At 42.6% G+C, this 23,503-nt stretch overlaps 2 protein-coding genes across 2 annotated transcripts; both read left to right on the forward strand.

Moving 5' to 3' along the window:
• The first annotated feature begins 5,005 nt into the window (after positions 1-5,005).
• LOC120051530 (OX-2 membrane glycoprotein-like) lies at positions 5,006-13,950 on the forward strand. Its single transcript, XM_038998456.1, has 6 exons — positions 5,006-5,288; positions 5,753-5,837; positions 5,977-6,318; positions 9,797-10,123; positions 10,623-10,721; positions 12,833-13,950. The coding sequence occupies exons 2-6, from the start codon at positions 5,798-5,800 to the stop codon at positions 12,889-12,891; spliced, it is 867 nt and encodes a 288-aa protein (XP_038854384.1). The 5' UTR covers positions 5,006-5,288; positions 5,753-5,797; the 3' UTR covers positions 12,892-13,950.
• A 171-nt stretch (positions 13,951-14,121) lies between these two features.
• On the forward strand, positions 14,122-21,645 carry LOC120051536 (OX-2 membrane glycoprotein-like). The gene is made up of 6 exons (XM_038998473.1): positions 14,122-14,188; positions 20,315-20,650; positions 20,842-21,147; positions 21,234-21,269; positions 21,355-21,460; positions 21,558-21,645. The coding sequence occupies exons 1-6, from the start codon at positions 14,134-14,136 to the stop codon at positions 21,562-21,564; spliced, it is 846 nt and encodes a 281-aa protein (XP_038854401.1). The 5' UTR covers positions 14,122-14,133; the 3' UTR covers positions 21,565-21,645.
• The last annotated feature ends 1,858 nt before the right edge of the window (positions 21,646-23,503 follow it).

Below are 23,503 nucleotides of genomic sequence, written 5' to 3' on the forward strand. Positions count from 1 at the left end.
TCCTCGGCATGACGGGCATGACCACGACCCCTAACACCGGAAGGAGACTCAGGACCAGCATCGGGGAACTTCCTGCTGACTCAATTACCAGAATCGCACATACTTTGGGCATGTGAGAAGCATGTAGGGAAAACTGTAAACCTCTATGACACACACATACTACTGTAATAGATTTAAAATCTCTAAATAAAATCCTCACCCTATTCCCATAACATGGAGTCATCATTTCCCACATTGTAAAACATTTAATTATGTAAATTGACTGAAATGTATGCTGCTATTCTTGTTGCAGTTGTATTTTAAGTTCTTATCTTTTAGGCCTATGAATGAAGTGTAGGCGTGTTTAGCTTCTGGGGTGGAGCATTAGCAGCCAATTGGTTTGGAACTTGCTGTGGATATTACAGTACTCTGGCCAGTCCCAACCTCAGGGTTATGCTTAAAAAAAAAAAACATTTAAAAGAGCTCAGCAAAAATACATCAAAACACAGCAATCATTCAACAAACAACAATTCTCCATGACCCAGGCCGTCTACTTTATTCTCTTGCATCGTCTGATTGTGTCCTGCATTTTCTATCCATACCTTTTTATTGTTGTGCCACCGAGTGTTTGCTACTTGTTCTGTACCTTATGGTCCATATGCTGGATATTCTACATTAATTGATCAAAGAAAGATGTATACTTCAGAAAATGTATTGTCTGTCTTCAGTGTCTGTGTTTCTAGATTTAAGCATTGAGATGCAGCTGGAATCATCCTCTGGTTGAGTGAGACAGCTTCACATGTATCAATGTCACCACAGTAACATAAGACCACACCAGCCAACCAGAATATGAGGCAGGTACTTCCCAAGATATAATGAAAATGTTTTGTTCAGATTAAAAACACCTTGCTGCTCTATTTCTCCTTTCAGGGGTTTCTATGGCAACTACACACATCCATTTGGCACCATACAGTGTTTTGACACTGTAAACAGTGAAATATGCATACCCTGAGGGTGCGTGTCAGCTGTGGTGCAGCGTCACTGGATCATACTGTATTTCCTGACGGACCTGTGATTCGAACCAGCAACCCTCGTGTTACTGGTCCGCCTCTCCAACTCTAGGCTACCTACAGTTCTACCAGATGACTCAGTACACATTTGAACTCAATCACAGGATATCAAAGTTTACAGTAGCTTAGTCATCAGATAAGGAGTGGCTACTGTAAGTATCATTCTGACTGCTCATCCTTTACTGGATTCAGCATAACACTTAACACTGAGACCATATAAACACACATATATGTCAGAGCGGCATTGGACATCTCATATATATACTGTATTCTATACCACTGTATCTTAGTCCAATGCCGCTCTGACATACATGTATATATTCTTAATCCATTTCTTACTTAGATTTAAGTCTTTTTTGGGTATATGTTGTGAAACTGTTAGATATTACTGCACTGTTGGAGCTAGCAGCACAAGCATTTCGCTACACCCGCAATAAAATCTGCTAAACACGTGCATGTGACCAATACATTTGATTTGAGGCTGAGAGTGGTCAGAGTATTGAAATAACCCTGCAGCCCAGACGGTTTCTCTTTCATTTATGATTCTACTCTACAGTAACCTTGACTCAGCCCTCCCGCTTGGTCAAATACTATTCCCAGCTAAGACTGTACATAATCAGGTATGACAAGAGGAAAGGGTGATACCTAGTCAGTTGTATAGGGAAAGAGGGACACCTAGTCAGTTGTACAGGGACAGGGGGATACCTAGTCAGTTGTACAGGGGGACACCTAGTCAGTTGTACAGGTACAGGGGGATACCTAGTCAGTTGTACAGGGGGATACCTAGTCAGTTGTACAGGGACAGGGGGATACCTAGTCAGTTGTACAGGGACAGGGGGATACCTAGTCAGTTGTACAGGGACAGGGGGATACCTAGTCAGTTGTACAGGGACAGGGGGATACCTAGTCAGTTGTACAGGGACAGGGGGATACCTAGTCAGTTGTACAGGGACAGGGGGATGCCTAGTCAGTTGTACAGGGACAGGGGGATACCTAGTCTGTTGTACAGGGACAGGGGGATACCTAGTCAGTTGTACAGGGACAGGGGGATGCCTAGTCAGTTGTACAGGGACAGGGGGATGCCTAGTCAGTTGTACAGGGACAGGGGGATGCCTAGTCAGTTGTACAGGGACAGGGGGATACCTAGTCAGTTGTACAGGGACAGGGGGATACCTAGTCAGTTGTACAGGGACAGGGGGATACCTAGTCAGTTGTACAGGGACAGGGGGATGCCTAGTCAGTTGTACAGGGACAGGGGGATGCCTAGTCAGTTGTACAGGGACAGGGGGATACCTAGTCAGTTGTACAGGGACAGGGGGATACCTAGTCAGTTGTACAGGGACAGGGGGATACCTAGTCAGTTGTACAGGGACAGGGGGATACCTAGTCAGTTGTACAGGGACAGGGGGATACCTAGTCAGTTGTACAGGGGGACACCTAGTCAGTTGTACAGGTACAGGGGGATACCTAGTCAGTTGTACAGGGACAGGGGGATACCTAGTCAGTTGTACAGGGACAGGGGGATACCTAGTCAGTTGTACAGGGACAGAGGGATACCTAGTCAGTTGTACAGGGACAGGGGGATACCTAGTCAGTTGTACAGGGACAGGGGGATGCCTAGTCAGTTGTACAGGGACAGGGGGATGCCTAGTCAGTTGTACAGGGACAGGGGGATACCTAGTCAGTTGTACAGGGACAGGGGGATACCTAGTCTGTTGTACAGGGACAGGGGGATACCTAGTCAGTTGTACAGGGACAGGGGGATACCTAGTCAGTTGTACAGGGACAGGGGGATGCCTAGTCAGTTGTACAGGGACAGGGGGATACCTAGTCAGTTGTACAGGGACAGGGGGATACCTAGTCAGTTGTACAGGGACAGGGGGATGCCTAGTCAGTTGTACAGGGACAGGGGGATGCCTAGTCAGTTGTACAGGGACAGGGGGATGCCTAGTCAGTTGTACAGGGACAGGGGGATGCCTAGTCAGTTGTACAGGGACAGGGGGATACCTAGTCAGTTGTACAGGGACAGGGGGATACCTAGTCAGTTGTACAGGGACAGGGGGATACCTAGTCAGTTGTACAGGGACAGGGGGATACCTAGTCAGTTGTACAGGGACAGGGGGATACCTAGTCAGTTGTACAGGGACAGGGGGATACCTAGTCAGTTGTACAGGGACAGGGGGATACCTAGTCAGTTGTACAGGGACAGGGGGATACCTAGTCAGTTGTACAGGGACAGGGGGATACCTAGTCAGTTGTACAGGGACAGGGGGATACCTAGTCAGTTGTACAGGGACAGGGGGATACCTAGTCAGTTGTACAGGGACAGGGGGATACCTAGTCAGTTGTACAGGGACAGGGGGATACCTAGTCAGTTGTACAGGGACAGGGGGATACCTAGTCAGTTGTATAAGGAAAGGGGGATAGCGAGTCAGAATGCATTCAACTGAAATGTGACTTCCTCATTTAATCCAACCCTGCTCAGGGGCAGAATGACAGATTTTTTCCTTGTCGCTTCTGGGATTCAGCAGTAACCTTATGGTTGCTGGCCCAACGCTCCTACCCACCAGGCTACCTGCCGCCTGAGATACAGGAGGAATTTATATGACATTTTATGAGAATATAATATGTTTTATGACAGCCTACAATAAACATCAGTATAAAAAAACATATCTAACTATGTTATTATACTAAGGTTATGACATTAGCTTCTAGTGATAAACTCAAAGATCTTTCGGTTTCACCTTTTCTATAATGCCTTTTGGATACAAGACTCTGGGGCAGTGGTCATCTTGCAAATTTCTCCATTTGCTTTGACATGTGGGAACAAAGTCCCTCACTGCACATCCCCTCAGCATGCACATGACCCTTACCACCAGTCTGGTCTCATAGACGTAACATAGTAAAGCTAAATCCAGGACACTCAATATATAATGTTATGTTTGGTATGGTTACATACATAAGACAGATGGTTACTTAATGCAAAAATGTATAACACAAATGTCTAGCAACTCAAAGGTTGCGTGTTTGAATCTCATCACGGACAACTTTAGCATTTTAGCTAACCTTCCCCTAACTCCTAACCTTCCCCTAACCTTAACCCTAATGCCTAACCTAGTCTAGAAATAGGTGATGGATATCCACAAATGAATACATACCTAACGAACGTAACGGATCATACTCAATGGAGGTTTCAGATTTACATACAGAATAATACAAACTGCTGGTTGCACCCCAGAACAGCAAATCCAAATGACAAGCATTGAGTGACAAATCTGTAAATTCCAATGACACACATAAGTAATTACCTTGAAACTATTTTCTAGTCATTAGATCATACAGTACAATCCTCACCCTCTTCCCAACAACATGGAGTCACTATTTCCCCACATTACAAAACTTTTTGTATGTAGATTGACTTCAGTTTATGCTTTGTTCTTATTGTTTTTTTTTACTGTTTCATCTTTTATACATATTAAGAAGACTATTAATCTGGTATTTAGGAGACTATATTGTTCTATTTTACCTGGAACAACGCAGACTTGCTTTGGAACTAGCTGTGGTTACAGTAGCCTTAATAATGCCTTTGATGTGGTTGCCTTCAAGTGGAAAATACACAGTGCCATTGAACCATGTTATGTCAACAGGGCATAACATGTACTTTTTGTTCGACCAAAATCTACCAGCTACTCAGATTTTTACAAAACAAAATGTGTTTTTTGCGCAAAGATTACACACACACACAAAAACGTATGAGCATGCTTTGTAATGTTATACTCGTAAGAAGTAATGTGGTATATTGTTTAATTTCATTTTTTGTGACCTTCGACTTTTAACCAAAATATCATGACACAAAATGCCCCTGCCCCTTTAAAGGGCGGGTGATTACCGTGGTAACGTGACTCGAGTCGTGTTTGTGCCTTTGAATTGAGTCATTCTGGCCTTTAGAAGCGTTGTTTTCTCTACCCTAGCAGTTGAAACTCAAACATACAAAATCAACCTAGCTTGTGAACAAAATGTAAATAGCCAAGAAACACACGAACTGTCACTTCAATATTATTTTTTTCAAGTAAATTAGAGCTATTTTTATGCCTGTGCACAGCGCTGCTGATATGGAAATGTATCTTTCACTCCGTTCTTCACGGGAGAAAAGCCTCTAGCCATGCAGTGTTGCAGCGCGAGGTGGAATAGGCTATTTAAGATTCGTAGTTCTTTGACTTTGTGCGATTAATTTACCAGGTATGAAACAAAACAGCTGCTGCAGCATTTATTTAACTATACATGTGATCATACTTGACTTTTTTTTTATTCACAAATGCGAGTGAAATGCTCGCACTGTGGAGCCATGACCACTCGTCAACGTGGCTGTTGAAATAGACATCTTTACCCGCAAATGCCAAAATCTACACGCGGGGGCCCTGTATATCAACTGCAAAGACATACAGTATTTTTCACATTTCTGGTTATTTTTAGTGCAGCTGCAGTATGACATTAAGCTTATTGTGAGCCACACAGAAATACTAGAACAACCTTGTTTCTTCCATAGAAATAGAATCACTTACTCATTCTAGTTCCGTGACAACTTCATTATCGATGTTTATTCTACAGTATGTCACGTTGGCTACAGGAAACATGGGGTCACTTTAATGTTACTAACGCCCAACCGCAGCCACCAACTTTCACTTTCACTCAATATTTAAAAGGTCCAATGCCAGAAACATGATGCTGTCAACATCCACCAGCTGAGAATGAACACTTACCTAATTATCTTATGCGTGCTGTCTGAAGGTACGTTCTTTTTCATGGATCTGACCAGTTGATTCTGGTCGTATAAGATAAAGGAACATTTCCCACGTTTGACAGGTCATTGATTTTTTTGTAAGGCTAAACTTTTTTATTTACCTGTTAACATTCCTTCCATTTCTAGCCGTCTCTGTCAACGTCGTAGCTAGAGGAGACACCAGGGTTGACTTCAATGCCGACGCATCATATACCTGCACCCATGCAGACCCGACAGGTGTGCTGCAAGTCACCTGGCAGAGGCTGTTCAAAGACGACTCGGTGGAGAATCTGGCCACCTACAGCAAGCGGTTTGGCGCTCAAATCATAGACCCGCACCGAGGCAAGGTGGTTTTCACGGAGGCATCTCTCAACTGGACGTCTATTACCGTGAACAATGTAACATGGGCGGACGAAGCCTGCTATATTTGTTCCTTCAATGTTTACCCGAGTGGTTCAATACGCAAGCAGACTTGTCTTACCGTTCAAGGTTAGTCAACAAATGAATTGACGAATTAACTAATTTACCAGTTACTAATTAATTAACCAATTAACTGCTCAACGAATTATCCAGCCCTTAATTAGGCCTAGTTGAATCAGGTGTGCTGGTAGTATAGGACCCTAAAAAGTCTCTGGGGGTATTCTTGGAGAGAATCCGTTTGGGAAAACAGTCTTATACAGTATTCATAAAGTCGTAACAATACATATATGATTCACAACTATGAGCAAAATCATAAAATAGAGGGTAATGTTAGGCTTTGTTTACACAGGCAGCCCAATTCTGAAATTTTGTCCAATTATTGGCAAAGGAGCTGATCTGATTGGTCAAAAGACCAATTAGTGGAAAAATATAAGAATTGGGCTGCCTGTGAAAAACGAAGCCTAAAGGCCCTTACATCTGATTCTTTGCCAAATACCATAATCCTTTAGTCAACCTTTATAGTATCACTGTAAAACGTTCCCCTGTAAAATTACAGTATTACACTGGCACCACAGTGGCCAGCTTAATACTGTATTTTTGCTTTACAGCAGAGATGCTGTAATATGTTTTACAGTACTATTTACCTTACTGTAAAGACATATTACAGCATCCTTGCAGTACATGTAAATGGATGCTGTAATGTTTTACAGTAAGGAAAATGGTACTGTAAAGCAAAATTACATTATTAAGATGCCAACTCTGGTGCCAGGATAATGCTGCAAATTTACAGCGAAATTCTACCTGAAATCTACATTTAAGAAAAACAACACATTTGTAACTTACAATACATTTATTCAAATTGGTAACAACATTAAATACGAATTAACAACATAATTGACAAAATAAGTAACAAGAAGTTAACACATATGTAACCAAATAAGAGAATCATTACACTAAGGTAAAAACGATATTGAGTTCCTGTGCGTGTGGGCTGTGGGGGAGAGAAAGCCAAAGAGAGAGAGAGACGGGAGTTCAAATTGGGACTGGGTGCATTCGTGGATCTTCCGATTCAGAGCTCCAACATGCAGGACTAAGTTAAATAAAACAATGGAAATGGCAATGGTATTTTACCAGACTCACAACATTTTTATTTCTAGCTGTGCCACTATAACAGCTGTGCCACGCCCCGACTCTGGCGCGAACCAGGGACCCTCTGCACACATCAACAACGGTCGCCCACGAAGCATCGTTACCCATCGCTCCACAAAGGCCGCGGCCCTTGCAGAGCAAGGGGAACCACTACTTCAAGGTCTCAAAGCAAGTGACGTAACCGATTGAAACGCTATTAGCGCGCACCACCGCTAACTAGCTAGCCATTTCACATCCGTTACACTCACCCCCCTTTCGACCTCCTCCTTTTCCGCAGCAACCAGTGATCCGGGTCAACAGCATCAATGTAACAGTTTAACTTTAGTCCATCCCCTCGCCCCGACACGGGCGCGAACCAGGGACCCTCTGCACACATCAACAACAGTCACCCACGAAGCATCGTTACCCATCGCTCCACAAAAGCCACGGCCCTTGCAGAGCAAGGGAAACCACTACTTCAAGGTCTCAAAGCGAGTGACGTAACCGATTGAAACGCTATTAGCGCGCACCACCGCTAACTAGCTAGCCATTTCACATCTGTTACACCACCAAATGTTTACGAACTACTGGTGAAGTGAACAGGTTTAGCTAATATTTAATATTATGGAACAATGTTTTTTTTTACATTAAACAAATGGTTAGCGGGAGACAATATGGACAATTATGGGCTACAAAACGATGAGTTATGTCACGCAGATAAGAGCCAAGTGAACCGAATCACACATGGTTGTGACAGCTAAGGAGGTAGCCCTCTGTCCTGGTGTTTTTGTCATTTATGTTCTCCCCATTGAGTAGAATAAATAACGGTGACATCTAGATGGCTACCAATATTAGTTATTTCTTGTGTTGGCTGCTATCCTACTTGAAATACTGTATTATCCTGGGAGGGGGAAATTTGCCACGTTACTAGTTTCCACCGACGACACTGCTAGGCTACAGCTGACCAGTTGTACTGCACCTTAGGTCGGCAGGCACCTCGGTACAATATGGTGCACTGGTTATTCGCGTCAGTTTTAGCGGCTCGCAAGTACGGCCCACAACGCGGTTTATGTGTTCAATGCGGACCGTCAATCATCTTTTGAACTGCTAGAGAACAAGCCATTTTCTCTGTAGTAATGAAGGTCACGAATCTGCGCTGAGTGTATTCTCTATGGCACTCAGAGGCTGCGACACAGCCTATAATTACAATATTCTCTCTGATGTTTTTCTAGGTCGCACAGCTAGATATCTACGAGCAATTAAGAGCAGACCGAAATGGCTTTTGTCAACTTGAGCTAGCTAGCTAGCAAAGGTTAGCCAGCTATCTAGCTAGATTAGCTAAAGAAACATGCAATAATTCAAGGTTGGCTAGCAATATATATGCTTATAAACAAGGTAAGGTACTGAAAATATTATTCCACTTCACAGCCGCTTCAAAAATATATTTACTAAAATAGTGTGAGCTTCATGTGTCTCACCCGACAGCATGAGGTTGGCGCCTGAAACGGATCATTTGAATCTACAGTAGGCATAAACTATTACTGTAAAAAAACAGTATTGTAGCGACCCGCACAGACAGCTGTGTGTTATGTGTTAGGCTAGTAGGTGGTTGTGTTGTACTGACCAGTACCCAGTGTTCGCGGGGTCCGACATGCCAATCAACCTGCTATCTGCCAATCACGGGAATGCCTGGAATGTTCTGATGCCGGCCATCCTGGCGGTTGGCGGAGTGGCGTGGAGGGGGGTTGGGCAGGGGGATGGAGCATTGGAAGTTAAGACCAGGTTTAGCCTTTGTTCTCCCTCTTACGTCTGGGCTTCACAAGAGAAGGTCACGATTGGTTTGTGGTTATCGTTCATTTATTTGGCGTGGGCTACGGCCAAACAGTAGCCTGTGTAAATATGGTTTAATAAACCGCCAATTCGCAAACTCAAACCTCTGTCTGGACAATTGTTAATTTATGATCTAGTCAGGTCATTACAGTATGTTAGAGTAATTTTTACAGGAAGCTTCTGAATTACAGTTAATAACAATATTTTTCAGCATTGCACTGCATTATGGGTAAAATCTACAGCATGAATCCTGTGAAACACATGTATGGTATTATACTATGCATCCTACAGTGTTACTGTTGAAATTACAGAAAAGTCTTACAGTGGGACCTTTCCTAAGGCATGATTTCTGAATCATACAGTATGGGCCAAGGGTTTATTATGTCTTTTTAACCAAAATATGAAATGGAATTATGACTTCTCAGATTTATTGTGTTGACTGTCTTGTCCTAGACTTTTAATCCCCGCATCCTGCGCCACAGGATTCCTTTGGCTGTCATTGTAAATAATAATGTATTCTTAATTGACCTGCTTTGTAAAATAAATAAAATCAATATTAGCTAATATTCCCTGTTTCATCTATTCTAAGGTTTATCTGAAGTGAGAGCCACAATGCAAAAAGTCCCCAGCACTGAACCTAAAGCAGACATGGAAGTTGTGGTCAGCTGCTCTGCCACAGGTAAACCAGCACCTTGGATCCAATGGAACATTTCTGCAGCAGCACTCATAAAGACACCTAACAACTGGACTGTCATTAACAAAGACCAAACTGTCACAGCCAATAGCAACATCACCCTCCAACTGTTGCCAGGCTCAGGGGGATATGTGGACTGTATCATAAACAATGGGATGAGGACACAGAGACACGAGCGGGTCCTGCTTCCTATTCTCCCTGGAGAGAGTGAGGTTGAAGAGGGTACGTGATGTTGATGTGTCATATACTTTTAGCGTGTCAGTACAGAATGGTTCAACTTGAAAACAGCATTGAAAACATCATCATCCCCAGTGACATGTTAGGATAGCCTAGTGAACCAGCCAGATCATGCGACAGCTCACTATTCTAACATTCTAACAGAATGGTGAGCACAATGAGATCAGGCTGGTTGCAAGAGCCTAATGTTGTGATGCTAGTAGTGCTGTTATCTAATCTCACCAGTTAAGTTTCATGTTGACTACTGTGGTAAAGAATCATGAGTCACTCCCTGTAGAGTCAGGTGTTTTTTTGAGTTCTGGGTAGTTTCCTGCCCCTCAGGGAAGCTAAATGAAGGATGATATGTTAAAGGGGGAAATCCATATCAACATGCTATTCAAATAGACTTCTTTGGAAAGACGAGGTACAATTCCCAGCTTCCTCTTCTCAAGAAATGGATCTCTCCAAACGCATGATCACTGCAATTTCATGTTTCACCTTCCAGATGACAAGAGGACATCCCCGTGGGCGGTTGGCATTCCAGTATTCCTAATCGTTTCCACTTTAGTCATCTGCGGCGGTGTCATGCTTCATAAGAAAAAAGGTGAGTCCGCACAAGATTATCTGATGTCACCTGGTGTCAGACTTGTTTGCTTAACAGTCACGAGAGACTAGATGTGATGTAATAACACCTTAGAAAGACCAATTGAGTGAATGTCTATAATCAGAACCATAGTATCTCTCTCTCTCTCTCTCTCTCTATATATATATATATATATGTCTCTGGCTTTATGAAATAAACTGTGTGAAGCATCAGCTGTGGGCAAGTCATGTCTTAGAGCTCTAGAAGGGTTACTGATAAAGTGTACAGTGCATTCGGAAAGTATTCAGACCCCTTCCGTTTTTCCACATTTTGTTACGTTACAGCCTTATTCTAAAATGGATTCAATATATTTTTTTGCCCTCATCAATCTACACACAATACCCCATAATGACAAAGCGAAAACAGGTTTTTAGAAATATTTGCAAATGTATTAAATATAAAAGAACTGAAATACCTTATTTACATAAGTATTCAGACCCTTTGCTATGAGACTTGAAATTGAGCTCCGGTGCATCCTGTTTCCATTAATCATACTTTAGATCTTTCTACAACTTGATTGGAGCCCACCTGTGGTAAATTCAATTGATTGGACATGATTTGGAAATGCACACACCTGTTTATATAAGGTCCCACAGTTGACAGTGCATGTCAGAGCAAAAACCAAGCCATAAGGTCGAAGGAATTGTCCGTAGAGCTCCGAGACAGGATTGTGTCAATGCACAGATCTGGTGAAGGGTAGCAAAAAATGTCTGCAGCATTGAAGGTCCCCAAGAACACAGTGTACTCCATCATTCTTAAATGGAAGAAGTTTGGAACCATCAAGACTCTTCCTAGAGCTGACCGCCCGGCCAAACTGAGCATTTGGGGGAGAAGGGCCTTGGTCAGGGAGGTGACCAAGAACCCGTTGGTCACTCTGACAGAGCTCCAGAGTTCCTCTGTGGAAATGGGATAACCTTCTAGAAGGACAACCATCTCTGCAGCACTCCACCAATCAGGCCTTTATGTTAGAGTGGCCAGACGGAAGCCACTCCTCAGTAAGACACATGACAGTCCGCTTGGAGTTTGACAAAAGGCACATAAAGGACTCACAGACCATGAGAAACAACATTCTCTGGTCTGATGAAACAAAGATTGAACTATTTGGCCTGAATGCCAAGCATTTTCCAGCGGCAGGGACTGGGAGACTAGTCAGGATCGAGGGAAAGATGAATGGACAAATGTACAGAGAGATCCTTGATGAAAACCTGTTCCAGAACGCTCAGGACCTCAGACTGGAGTGAAGGTTCATCTTCCAACAGCACAACAACCCTAAGCACACAGCCAAGACAACGCAGGAGTGGCTTCGGGACAAGTCTCTGAATGTCCTTGAGTGGCCCAGCCAGAGCCCGGACTTGAACCAGGTCGAAATTCTCTGGAGAGACCTGGAAATAGCTGTGCAGTGACGCTCCCCATCCAACCTGACAGAGCTTGAGAGGATCTGCAGAGAAGAATGGAAGAAACTCCCCAAATATAGGTGTGCCAAGCTTGCAACATCATACCCAAGAAGACTTGAGGCTGTAATCACTGCCAAAAATCTGCCAAAAATCGCTGCCAAAAGTACTGAGTAAAGGGTCTGAATACTTAAAAAAAAAAAAAAGTGTGTGTGTGTATATACATTTCTAAAAACCAGTTTTTTGCTTTGTCATTATGGGGTATTGTGTGTAGATTGAGGGGGGGGAAACATTTTAATCCATTTTAGAACAAGGCTGTAACACAAAATTCAAAAGGCACTCGCACATCTGAGCAATCTTATTGCAGGTGCATGGCAACAGTTGAACAAGATGAAGGAAAAAGGAAACCGCACACTGCTCTTGATAGTATCACTGATATTTAGTAAGCTTTACGTATCGGCCTCACGGCCTTTAAAAAGCTCTGACGAAGGCCGTGAGGCCGATACGTAAAGCTTATTAAATATCAGTGATACTATCAAGAGCAGTGTGCGGTTTCCTTTTTCCTTCAGAATAAGGCTGTAACAAAATGTGGAAAAAGTCAAGGGGTCTGAATACTTTCCGAATGCGCTGTATGTCTTTACTACCTATAGTAAAGTCTAACCTTTACGTTCTATCTGTCAGGTTACAGGCAAGCAGCAACCACAGCAGACGAGCAGGACGCTTTTGGGGAAAGTCTGTAAATATTCATCTGTGTTGATTGCTATACTTATGTACTTTAGCTGACAGGTTTTTATTGAGCATCGGAGGCTGTTGGTAATTAGAGTCTGGTTGCAGAAGAGCCCAGTTCCTCAAGACATGAGATCCACTAACATGTTTAAAATGGCTCAACTAGACTACTAATCCATCTTTAGAATATTACAGTATATTCTAATTGTATGACAAAGGTCATATTAAATGCATGGTGACTAGCAAGATACAGTACTACTATTCATGAATGAGGATGAGACTGTCTGAGAGTCTTGGGAGTATGAACAGTGTGCAAGCCTTCCTGTTCATTATTAGTATTCTTTATTAGCCCAGCTCCTACGTTTAGAAGGATGTGGTTATGACAAACATTTCTAATGAGACAGTCAGACAGGTAGATGCACTGTGTACTAGATATATTGAACCTTTTTGAGTTGTCAGTCATATTTATTTTCCAGTCATATGTAAGCTAATTTACACCTGCACCATACATTACATAATGTCGCTAATACTGTTTTTTTTTGTTTTGAAATTGCACTTTAGTTTTGAGAGATGAGGTTTGTCAGTGAGGAAATATAATATATTAGAACACAGCACCACCTACAGTTGACTTTATGACACACCAGGAAGAAGACGGGAGAATGTCCTTCTATTTAATTTAACTTGAATCCATTTAAATATGGTAGCACTTGTCAGTGTGAGGTTTATGCTGTTATTATTACATACAGTACCTATAGTAATACAGATACCTGCATGTTTTACCTCCTTTGTTATATCAATACAATGTATGAATGTATTTGAGCTCTGAAAATATAAATGGTGATGATACCAATGTTTTGCACTTTGATTGTTTGATACACTTAAATCTAGTGAACAAGGTACGGTATGTCAAGGTTTAGTTCCTGTTTGTATTTATTCTGATCGTGGATGTTGCTTGTTGTGTTTGACCCCACTTGATTTAACACTGTTTATGAATCAGGCTATTATTCTCGCTTGATCTGTTCAATGTTTTAGATTGTTTAAGATTCAAAAGCATTCTTTAAATGTATTGTGTTCTCTCCCGTTTGATATAAAACTATATGCTGTACTTAAAAAAATCACCCATTGTCACCTTGTTCTACAGTAACATCACCATTTGTTATAGCCCTCCGCCTCCTACACTAAAAGTGAAAGAGTTCCCGCCAAAAGGTCCGTATGTGATAGGTCTATTCAAATCAGGAGGGAAAATCATTTTCATCATGGCTCCTGCACTCCACAACTACCTGTTTATTCAGCTAATAGTCCTCCCTAAAGGTGAGTTATATCAGTTTTATACATGATATACTGCATTTGTCAGCTTTTTATTTTAATTGATGAGGTGCTTTCAAAATCAAATCCAAGTTTATTTGTCACGTGCGCCGAATACAACAGGTGTAGTAGACCTTACAGTGAAATGCTTACTTACAGGCTCTAACCAACAGTGCCATTTTTAAGTTTTTAAAAGTTATTAGGTGAACAATAGATAAGTAAAGAAATAAAAATAACAGTAGCGAGGCTATATACAGGCACCGGTTAGTCGGGCTTATTGAGGTAGTATGTACATGTAGATATGGTTAAAGTGAATATGCATATATGATAAACAGAGTAGCAGCAGCGTCAAAGAGGGGTTGGGGGGGGGAACACAATGCAGATAGTCCGGGTAGCCAATATGCGGGGGCACCGGTTAGTCGGGCTAATTGAGTTAGTATTTACATGAATGTATAGTTAAAGTGACTATGCATATATGATAAACAGAGCGTAGCAGCAGCGTCAAAGAGGGGTTGGGGGGGATACAATGCAAATAGTCCGGGTAGCCATTTGATTACCTGTTCAGGAGTCTTATGGCTTGGGGGTAAAACCTGTTGAGAAGAAGCCTTTTGGTCTTAGATTTAGCGCTCCGGTACCGCTTGCCATGCGGTAGTAGAGAGAACAGTATGTGGCTGGGGTCAAACCTATTTATTTCAATACACTGCATTCATTATTTAATGTATCATCCACTATACAGATAAAAATATATACAGATAAATGACATTATGAATGAAAGTCACTGTATAAACTGTATAGTGTTGTGAAAGTCACTGTCTAAACTGTAAAGCCTCCTGCGGGGACTGGGATTAAAAATATAAGACAAAACACATCATGACAAGAGAGACACCACAACACTACATAAAGAGTGACCTAAGACAACAACATAGCATGGCAGCAACACATGACAACACAGCATGGTAGCAACACCACATGACAACAACATGGTAGAAACACAAAACATGGTACAAACATTATTGGGCACAGACAACAGCACAAAGGCAAGAAGGTAGAGACAACAATACATCACCCGAAGCAGCCACAACTGTCAGTAAAAGTGTCCATGATTGAGTCTTTGAATGAAGAGATTGAGATAAAACTGTCCTGTTTGAGTGTTTGTTGCAGCTCGTTCCAGTCGCTAGTTGCAGTGAACTGAAAAGAGGAGTGACCCAGGGATGTGTGTGCTTGGGGACCTTTAACAGAATGTGACTGGCAGAATGGGTGTTGTATGTGGAGGATGAGGGCTGCAGTAGATATCTCAGATAGGGGGGAGTGAGGCCTAAGAGGGATTTATAAATAAGCATCAACCAGTGGGTCTTGCGACGGGTATACAGAGATGACCAGTTTACAGAGGAGTATAGAGTGCAGTGTGTCCTATAAGGACATTGGTGGCAAATCTGATGGCCGAATTGTAAAGAACATCTAGCCGCTCCTGCCGATCTATAAACTACGTCTCTGTAATCTAATAAAGAGCTCCCGAGTGGCGCATCGGTCTAAGGCACTGCATCGCAGGGCTAGAGGTGTCACTACAGACCCGGGTTCGATCCCGGGCTGTATCACAACCGACCATGATCGGGAGTCTCATAGGTGGCGCACAATTGACCCAGCGTCGTCCGGATTAGGGGACGGTTTGGCCAGGGGGGGGGCTTTACAATAGGCCGTCATTGTAAATAAGAATTGGTTCTTAACTGACTTGCCTAGTTAAATAAAAAAAGAATAATCAAGCATGGGTAGGATGGTCATTGGAATCAGGGTTAGTTTGGTTTAGTATGATTTAATCAATGAACAAAGTAAGAGGATTGATCTATAGCCATAGTTCCTTATATTCACTGATGTCCACACATTCTATAGTTTGTTACTTTAATAATTCAATACATGAACCCATTCTGCAGTTAGTTACTAACCCATACTGCAGTAGTTTAAAAGCCCCTTCATTCATAACTTCCTCCTACTGTACCTAGACTAGATTATAGACTAGTTCTGTACTCCCCCTTTTGACCATTCTGAGTACTACACCACTACATATTGTATACAGGGAATCCAGAAAGTATTCAGACTCCACTTTTTCCACATTTTGTTACGTTACAACCTTATTCTAAAATTGATTCAAGCGTTTTTTCACTCATCAATCTACACACAATACCGCATAATAACAAAGCATAGAGCAGGTTTTCAGAATTGTTTGCAAATTTATAAATAAAAATGAAATATTACATTTATATACTACAGTACTTTGTTGAAGCACCTTTGGCAGCGATTACAGCCTTGAGTCTTCTTTGGTATGACGCTACAAGCTTGGCACACCTGTATTTGGGTAGTTTCTCCCATTCTTCTCTGCAGGCTGGATGGGGTGCGTTGCTGCACAGCTGTTTTCAGGTCTCTCCAGAGATGTTTGATTGGGTTCAAGTCCGGGCTATGGCTGGGCAACTTAAGGACATTCAGAGACTTGTCCCAAAGCTTGTCCTGCATTGTCTTGGCTGTGTGCTTAGGGTCGTTGTCCTGTTGGAAGGTAAACCTTCACCCCAGTCTGAGGTCCTGAGCACTCTGGAGCAGGTTTTCATCAAGGATCTCTGTGCTTTGCTCCGTTCATCTTTCCCTCGATCCTGACTAATCGAACAGTCCATGCCGCTGAAAAACATCCCCACAGCATGATGCTGCCACCACCATGCTTCACCGTAGGGATAGTGCCAAGTTTCCTCAGAAGTGACGCTTGGCATTCAGGCCAAAAAGTTCAATCTTGGTTTCATCAGACCAGAGAATCTTGTTTCTCATGGTCTGAGAGTCCATTAGATGCCTTTTGGCAAACTCCAATTGAACTTTCATGTGTTTTTTACTGAGGCTTCCGTATGGCCACTCTACCATAAAGGCCTGATTGGTAGAGTGCTGCAGAGATGGTTGTCCTTCTGGAAGGTTCTCCCATTTCCACAGAGGAACTCTGGAGCTCTGTCAGTGACCATCAGGTTCTTGGTCACCTCCCTGACCAAGGCCCTTCTCCCCTGATTGTTCAGTTTGGCCGGGCGGTCAGCTCTAGGAAGAGTCTTGATGGTTCCAAACTCCTCCCATTTAAGAATGATGGAGGCCACTGTGTTCTTGGACCTTCAATGCTGCAGACATTTTTTGGAACCCTTCCCAGGATCTGTGCCTCAACACAATCCTGTCTCAGAGCTCTACGGACAATTCCTTCGACCTTATAGCTTGGTTTTTGCTCTGATATGCACTGTCAACTGTGGGACCTTTATATAGACAGGTGTGTGCCTTTCCAAATCATGTCCAATCAATTTAATTTACCACAGGTGGACTCCAATCAAGTTGTAGAAACATCTCAAGGTTGATCAATGGAAACAGGATGCACCTGAGCTCAATTTCGAGTCTCATAGCTAAGGGTTTGAATACTTATGTAAATAAGGTATTTCTGTTTTTTATTTGTAATAAATTTGCAAACATTTATAAAAACATGTTTTTGCTTCGTCATTATGGGGTATATTGTGTGTAAACTGATGAGGTTTTTTGAAAAAACTATTCCATTTTAGAACAAGGCTGTAGCGTAACAAAATGTGAAAATCTTCAAGGGGTCTGAATACTTTCCTAATGCACAGTATATACTGTAACACTTTCTATGAATCCCATATGCATGATGCATTATACATGTACTCATAATGCACTATGATAGGTTATTAATGCAGTATACGCATAGTTATAGACACACATAAAGACTCATTAAGTCTCTTAATTCAGTACACCAATACTCCTAATGCATTATAATTATAACCATATTAACTTATAATGTACAGCAACATAGTGCTTCATAACTGCTGGTCACTTTGTCCTCAAGGATCATACAGCATTATAATGACCGTCAGTGTGATGCATTTTTAATGTTTTTTTTGTCAATGAGCAGCACATCATCTTTCTCATGGTGTGTTATAGCACACTTATTAGCCACTATAACAGGGGTACTCAACTACTATTTGAGAAGGTCCAGTCACACAACTTTCCGAGGTGACAAAGGTACGGATGGATATTGTAATATATAGTAATAAACCCCAACCTCACAACCCATGCCACCCCAAACTGTTCACAGCCCTCTTGTTGGTAGAGAGAACATTTTGCCGTTTTTAAGCTAATTTCCTGCAATTCTACACATTTTGCCGTGTCTTATGTGTGTTCATATGATGCTGTACCTGAATGATTCAACAAAATGTCGGGCCCTTGGGGGTCGAGGCCCCTGGTTACTTAATCTGGCCATGACAACTACAAGATGTAGATAGCTGGTTAGCCTATCTAGCTGACTTGGGCTAGTAGTTGATCAACTGGATATTTCTGACAGGTTAGAAAGAAAACTGTCAGGGAATGACATAAGAGGAAAACTGTCCGTTCACTACAAACATTTTGAAATTGCACCTTGTTGATTCTACTATTGCAGCAATCAACAGCAGTAAGTTGAAAGCCTGACTGAGTTCCTAAAAAGATCTTGGGACCCGCGTTCCGTATTGACCCTGTTCTAGGTGTGGTTCCGGACCGCGGTCTGTATTGACCCTGTTCTTGGTGTGGTTCCGGACCGCGTTCCGTATTGACCCTGTTCTAGGTGTGGTTCTGGACCGCGGTCTGTATTGACCCTGTTCTAGGTGTGGTTCCGGACCGCGGTCCGTATTGACCCTGTTCTAGGTGTGGTTCCGGACCGCGGTCCGTATTGACCCTGTTCTTGGTGTGGTTCCGGACCGCGGTCCGTATTGACCCTGTTCTAGGTGTGGTTCCGGACCGCGGTCCGTATTGACCCTGTTCTAGGTGTGGTTCCGGACCGCGGTCCGTATTGACCCTGTTCTTGGTGTGGTTCTGGACCGCGTTCCGTATTGACCCTGTTCTAGGTGTGGTTCCGGACCGCGGTCTGTATTGACCCTGTTCTTGGTGTGGTTCTGGACCGCGGTCCGTATTGACCCTGTTCTAGGTGTGGTTCTGGACTGCGGTCCGTATTGACCCTGCTCTAGGTGTGGTTCCGGACCGCGGTCCGTATTGACCCTGTTCTAGGTGTGGTTCCGGACCGCGGTCCGTATTGACCCTGTTCTAGGTGTGGTTCCGGACCGCGGTCCGTATTGACCCTGTTCTTGGTGTGGTTCTGGACCGCGTTCCGTATTGACCCTGTTCTAGGTGTGGTTCCGGACCGCGGTCTGTATTGACCCTGTTCTTGGTGTGGTTCTGGACCGCGGTCCGTATTGACCCTGTTCTAGGTGTGGTTCTGGACTGCGGTCCGTATTGACCCTGCTCTAGGTGTGGTTCCGGACCGCGGTCCGTATTGACCCTGTTCTAGGTGTGGTTCCGGACCGCGGTCCGTATTGACCCTGTTCTTGGTGTGGTTCCGGACCGCGGTCCGTATTGACCCTGTTCTAGGTGTGGTTTCGGACCGCGGTCCGTATTGACCCTGTTCTAGGTGTGGTTCCGGACCGCGGTCCGTATTGACCCTGTTCTAGGTGTCCGCCAGTTGAGTATGGCTGCAGTATAAAGTCATCTTTAACTGCTTTAGGTGAAGTGATGAAATGCCTCATAATAAAGTGATTGTCTGCTTTCAGTAAAGGGAAAATTTCTGCACATTTCATGATGACATCACAAACATGTTTCATTCTGTCTCACTCTTCTTTATTCAAACAGTTGCATAACACTACATAACACATCACAACACTACATAACACAACGCTACACAAAATAACACTACAATACACTACGCAACACAAATTGCCTCAGTCATAAAATTGGCAATTTGGCGCTCCTGCACATTGTATTAACAGAAATTGTCAAAAAAAGAAAAATGCAAAGCCCTGTGAGACAAAATCTATAAATCTATATTAAAAATATGGCTTTTAGCTGACGCTTTTCTCCAAGCGACTTACATTTTTTTATAATTTGGGAATCAAACCCACAACACACCATGCTCTACCAACTGAGAGTGTGTGTGTGTGTGTGTGTGTGTGTGTGTGTGTGTGTGTGTGTGTGTGTGTGTGTGTGTGTGTGTGTGTGTGTGTGTGTGTGTGTGTGTGTGTGTGTGAGAGAGAGAGAGTTTGTAAAGTAGTAAGTACTAAGTAGTGTGTAACTGTCTTTATGCAGGGCTCTCTCAGTTGGTGAGAACACAGCAGGTTGTCACAGCAACCCTGGGAGAAGATGCAGTCTTAACCTGTGAGCTCATGACACCCAAAGACGTGCGGCAAGTCACCTGGCAGAAAGAGACAACTGGGGCGAATGAAAATGTGGCCACTTACAGCAAACGAGGTCCCAATGTCAACCCACCTTTTCAGGGGAAAGTGGAGTTTGAAGATGAGGGACTGCAGAACTGCTCTATCGTCATCAGAGGAGTGTCAAGAGGAGACGAGTCCTGCTACAAGTGTCTGTTTAACACCTTTCCAGATGGACCTATCAGTGGAAGGACCTGTCTCAAAGTAAATGGTAAAATCTGATAACATAATGTACTGTAAATGATTGACCCAGAACAACTTCTTCAGAACTTCAGGCAGCCATTTTATCAGATCATACTTCCAATGTCTTGAAACCATTTTGATAAATTAAATAATTTACTAAATCATGTAAATGGATTCATTGTGGTCTCACTGTGAACTGTGTCTGTTGTTGTCCTATAGAGCTGTATGGACCCTCACTCCTCATCACACAAACCAACAACAGTCACACCACTCTGTTCTGTTCTGCTACTGGACGACCTGTTCCTATAGTGACCTGGGAAGACACAGAAATTCTAGAAAATTCTACAATGGTCAATGTCACCCATCTCAATGGAACTGTCACTGTCACCATAACTTCCACGCTGGCAGCATTCAGTCTACCTGACAAAGACACCAGGGTTGGCTGCATGGTGTCACTGTTCTCTGGAGGTGTCACCAAGAACGTATCCATGGTTATTCCAGCTAGCAATCAAGCTTCATTTGCTGGTGAGAAATGGTTCAGTACATGCCTACAGTAACAATCAGCATGCTGGTGTCATTCTGAAGTACTGTCTCTGTGTGTTCTGTGCTAGGTGTACCTGAGATCACTGATGGTGACAGGATCAGTGGTAAGTCATTAATCTAATGACCACAACTAATCTCTGACACGCTTATCTGTGAATTGTACCATTCTCATCTTGTCATCTTTCACAGTTAAACCAACAGGGATTGGTGCAGTGATGGGTTCACTGTGTTTCATTGCTGTGTGCTGTGGAGCTGCTGTGGCACTGTGCTGCAAACAGAGAAATACAATGAGAAGGTAAGTTTTACTGTTCAGATGACAAAGAGAAAATACTGTATTCATTTGACATTCTTTTTGTAAGTTTGACAATCAATCTTTAGCCCAAATCCCACAGCCAATGAGAGAGAACAGGAAGAACCATCAACACTCAACCCTCAACATGATGATCCTGAAATATTTTTATGATTTCAAGTAAACAGTGTTTGTACTTACTGTAGGTAAGAAATAGATTAGAGAACATTGAATTGTTTTTCAGCATCAAATGTCCTCCCTGGAGAATATGTAACTGTAAATACCCACAAAGCAGTTATATCACTACACTATTACAACAGATGATTTGACTCTTATCAGTATCATTGATGTTAATGTCTTTCAGGACCACAACAATCTCCAGTACATTCTAAATGTATTAGTACAACCTTATTGGATCATCCTGGTAGAGTGCTAGTCATTGTGACTGCATACATGCAAATGAGTTGCATTTGTTGCATTGCTGCATTGTTGTTCCAGTATGTTATTTGTATTTTTTAGGGATCCCCATTAGCTGCTACTCTTCCTGGGGTCCAAACATATTGAAGCACATACATTACATATAAAACAAAAGATAAAACATTACATCATATAACATTATTACACTACTACATCTCTACAATACAACATGTGTATTACCACCATACAACAGTATCACAATATATGCATGTGTCTGCACCTTTGTGTGTCTCTTCACAGTCCCCGTTGTTCCATAAGGTGTATCTTAACCTGCTTTTAAAATATCTGATTCTACTGCTTGTATCAATTACCAGAGGTGGAATAGGGTTCCATGTAGTCATGGCTCTATGTAGTACTGTGCACCTCCCATAGTCTGTTTTGGACTTGGGGACTGAAAAGAGACCTCTGGTGGCATGTCTTGTGGGGTATGCATGGGTGTCCGAGCTGTGTGCAAGTATTTTAAACAGACAGCTTGGTACATTGAGCTTGTCAACACTTCTTACAAAAACAAGTAGTGATGAAGTCAATCTCTTCTCCACTTTGAACCATGAGAGATTTACATGCATGTCATTAATGTTAGCTCTCTGTGTATTTTTAAGGGCCAGCCGTGCTGCCCTGTTCTGAGCCAACTACAATTGTGGCACCTGACCACACTACTGAACAGTAGTCCAGGTGTGACAAAACTAGGGCCTGTAGGACCTGCCTTGTTGATAGTGTTGTTAAGAAGGTAGAGCTGTGCTTTATTATGGACAGACTTCTCCCCATCTTAGCTACTGTTGTATCAATATGTTTTGACCATGACAGTTTACAATCCAGGGTTACTCCTAGCAGTTTAGTCACCTCAACTTGCTCCATTTAAACATCATTCATTACAAGAATTAATTGAGGTTTAAGGTTTAGTGAATGATTTGTCCCAAATACAATGCTTTTAGTTTTGGAAACATTTAGGACTAACTTATTCCTTTCCACCCATTCTGAATCTAACTGCAGCTCTTTGTTAAGTGTTGCGGTCATTTCAGTTGCTGTAGTCACTGATGTGTAGTGTTGAGTCATTGGCATTGGCTTTACTCAAACAGCTACCCTGGGGAATTCCTGATTCTAACTGGATTATATTTGAGAGGCTTCCATTAAAGAACACCCTTTGTGTTCTGTTAGACAAGTAACTCTTTATCCACATTATAGCAGGGGGTATAAAGCCATAATACATATGTTTTTCCAGCAGAAGACTATGACCGATAATGTCAAAATCTGCACTGAAGTCTAACAAAACATCCCCCACAATCATTTTATCATCCATTTCCCTCAGCCAATCATCATTCATTTGTGTCAGTGCTGTGCTTGTTGAGTGTCCTTCCCTATAAGCGTGCTGAAATCTGTTGTCAATTTGTTTTTGTTTCATACTGTAGTTTTATTTAGTCATGATTTCTTAATTTGCAATATGTTTGCCAATCAGTTTGGCTGCCAGACTTATTAGCCATACCTTTTGCCTCATCCCTCTTAACCATACCATTTTTCATTTCCTCAGCAATCCACAGGGATTTAACAGTTTTTACAGTCATTTTCTTAATGGGT

The sequence above is a fragment of the Salvelinus namaycush genome, chromosome 7 (assembly GCF_016432855.1).
Source record: "Salvelinus namaycush isolate Seneca chromosome 7, SaNama_1.0, whole genome shotgun sequence".
In the NCBI taxonomy this organism is placed as follows: domain Eukaryota; kingdom Metazoa; phylum Chordata; class Actinopteri; order Salmoniformes; family Salmonidae; genus Salvelinus; species Salvelinus namaycush.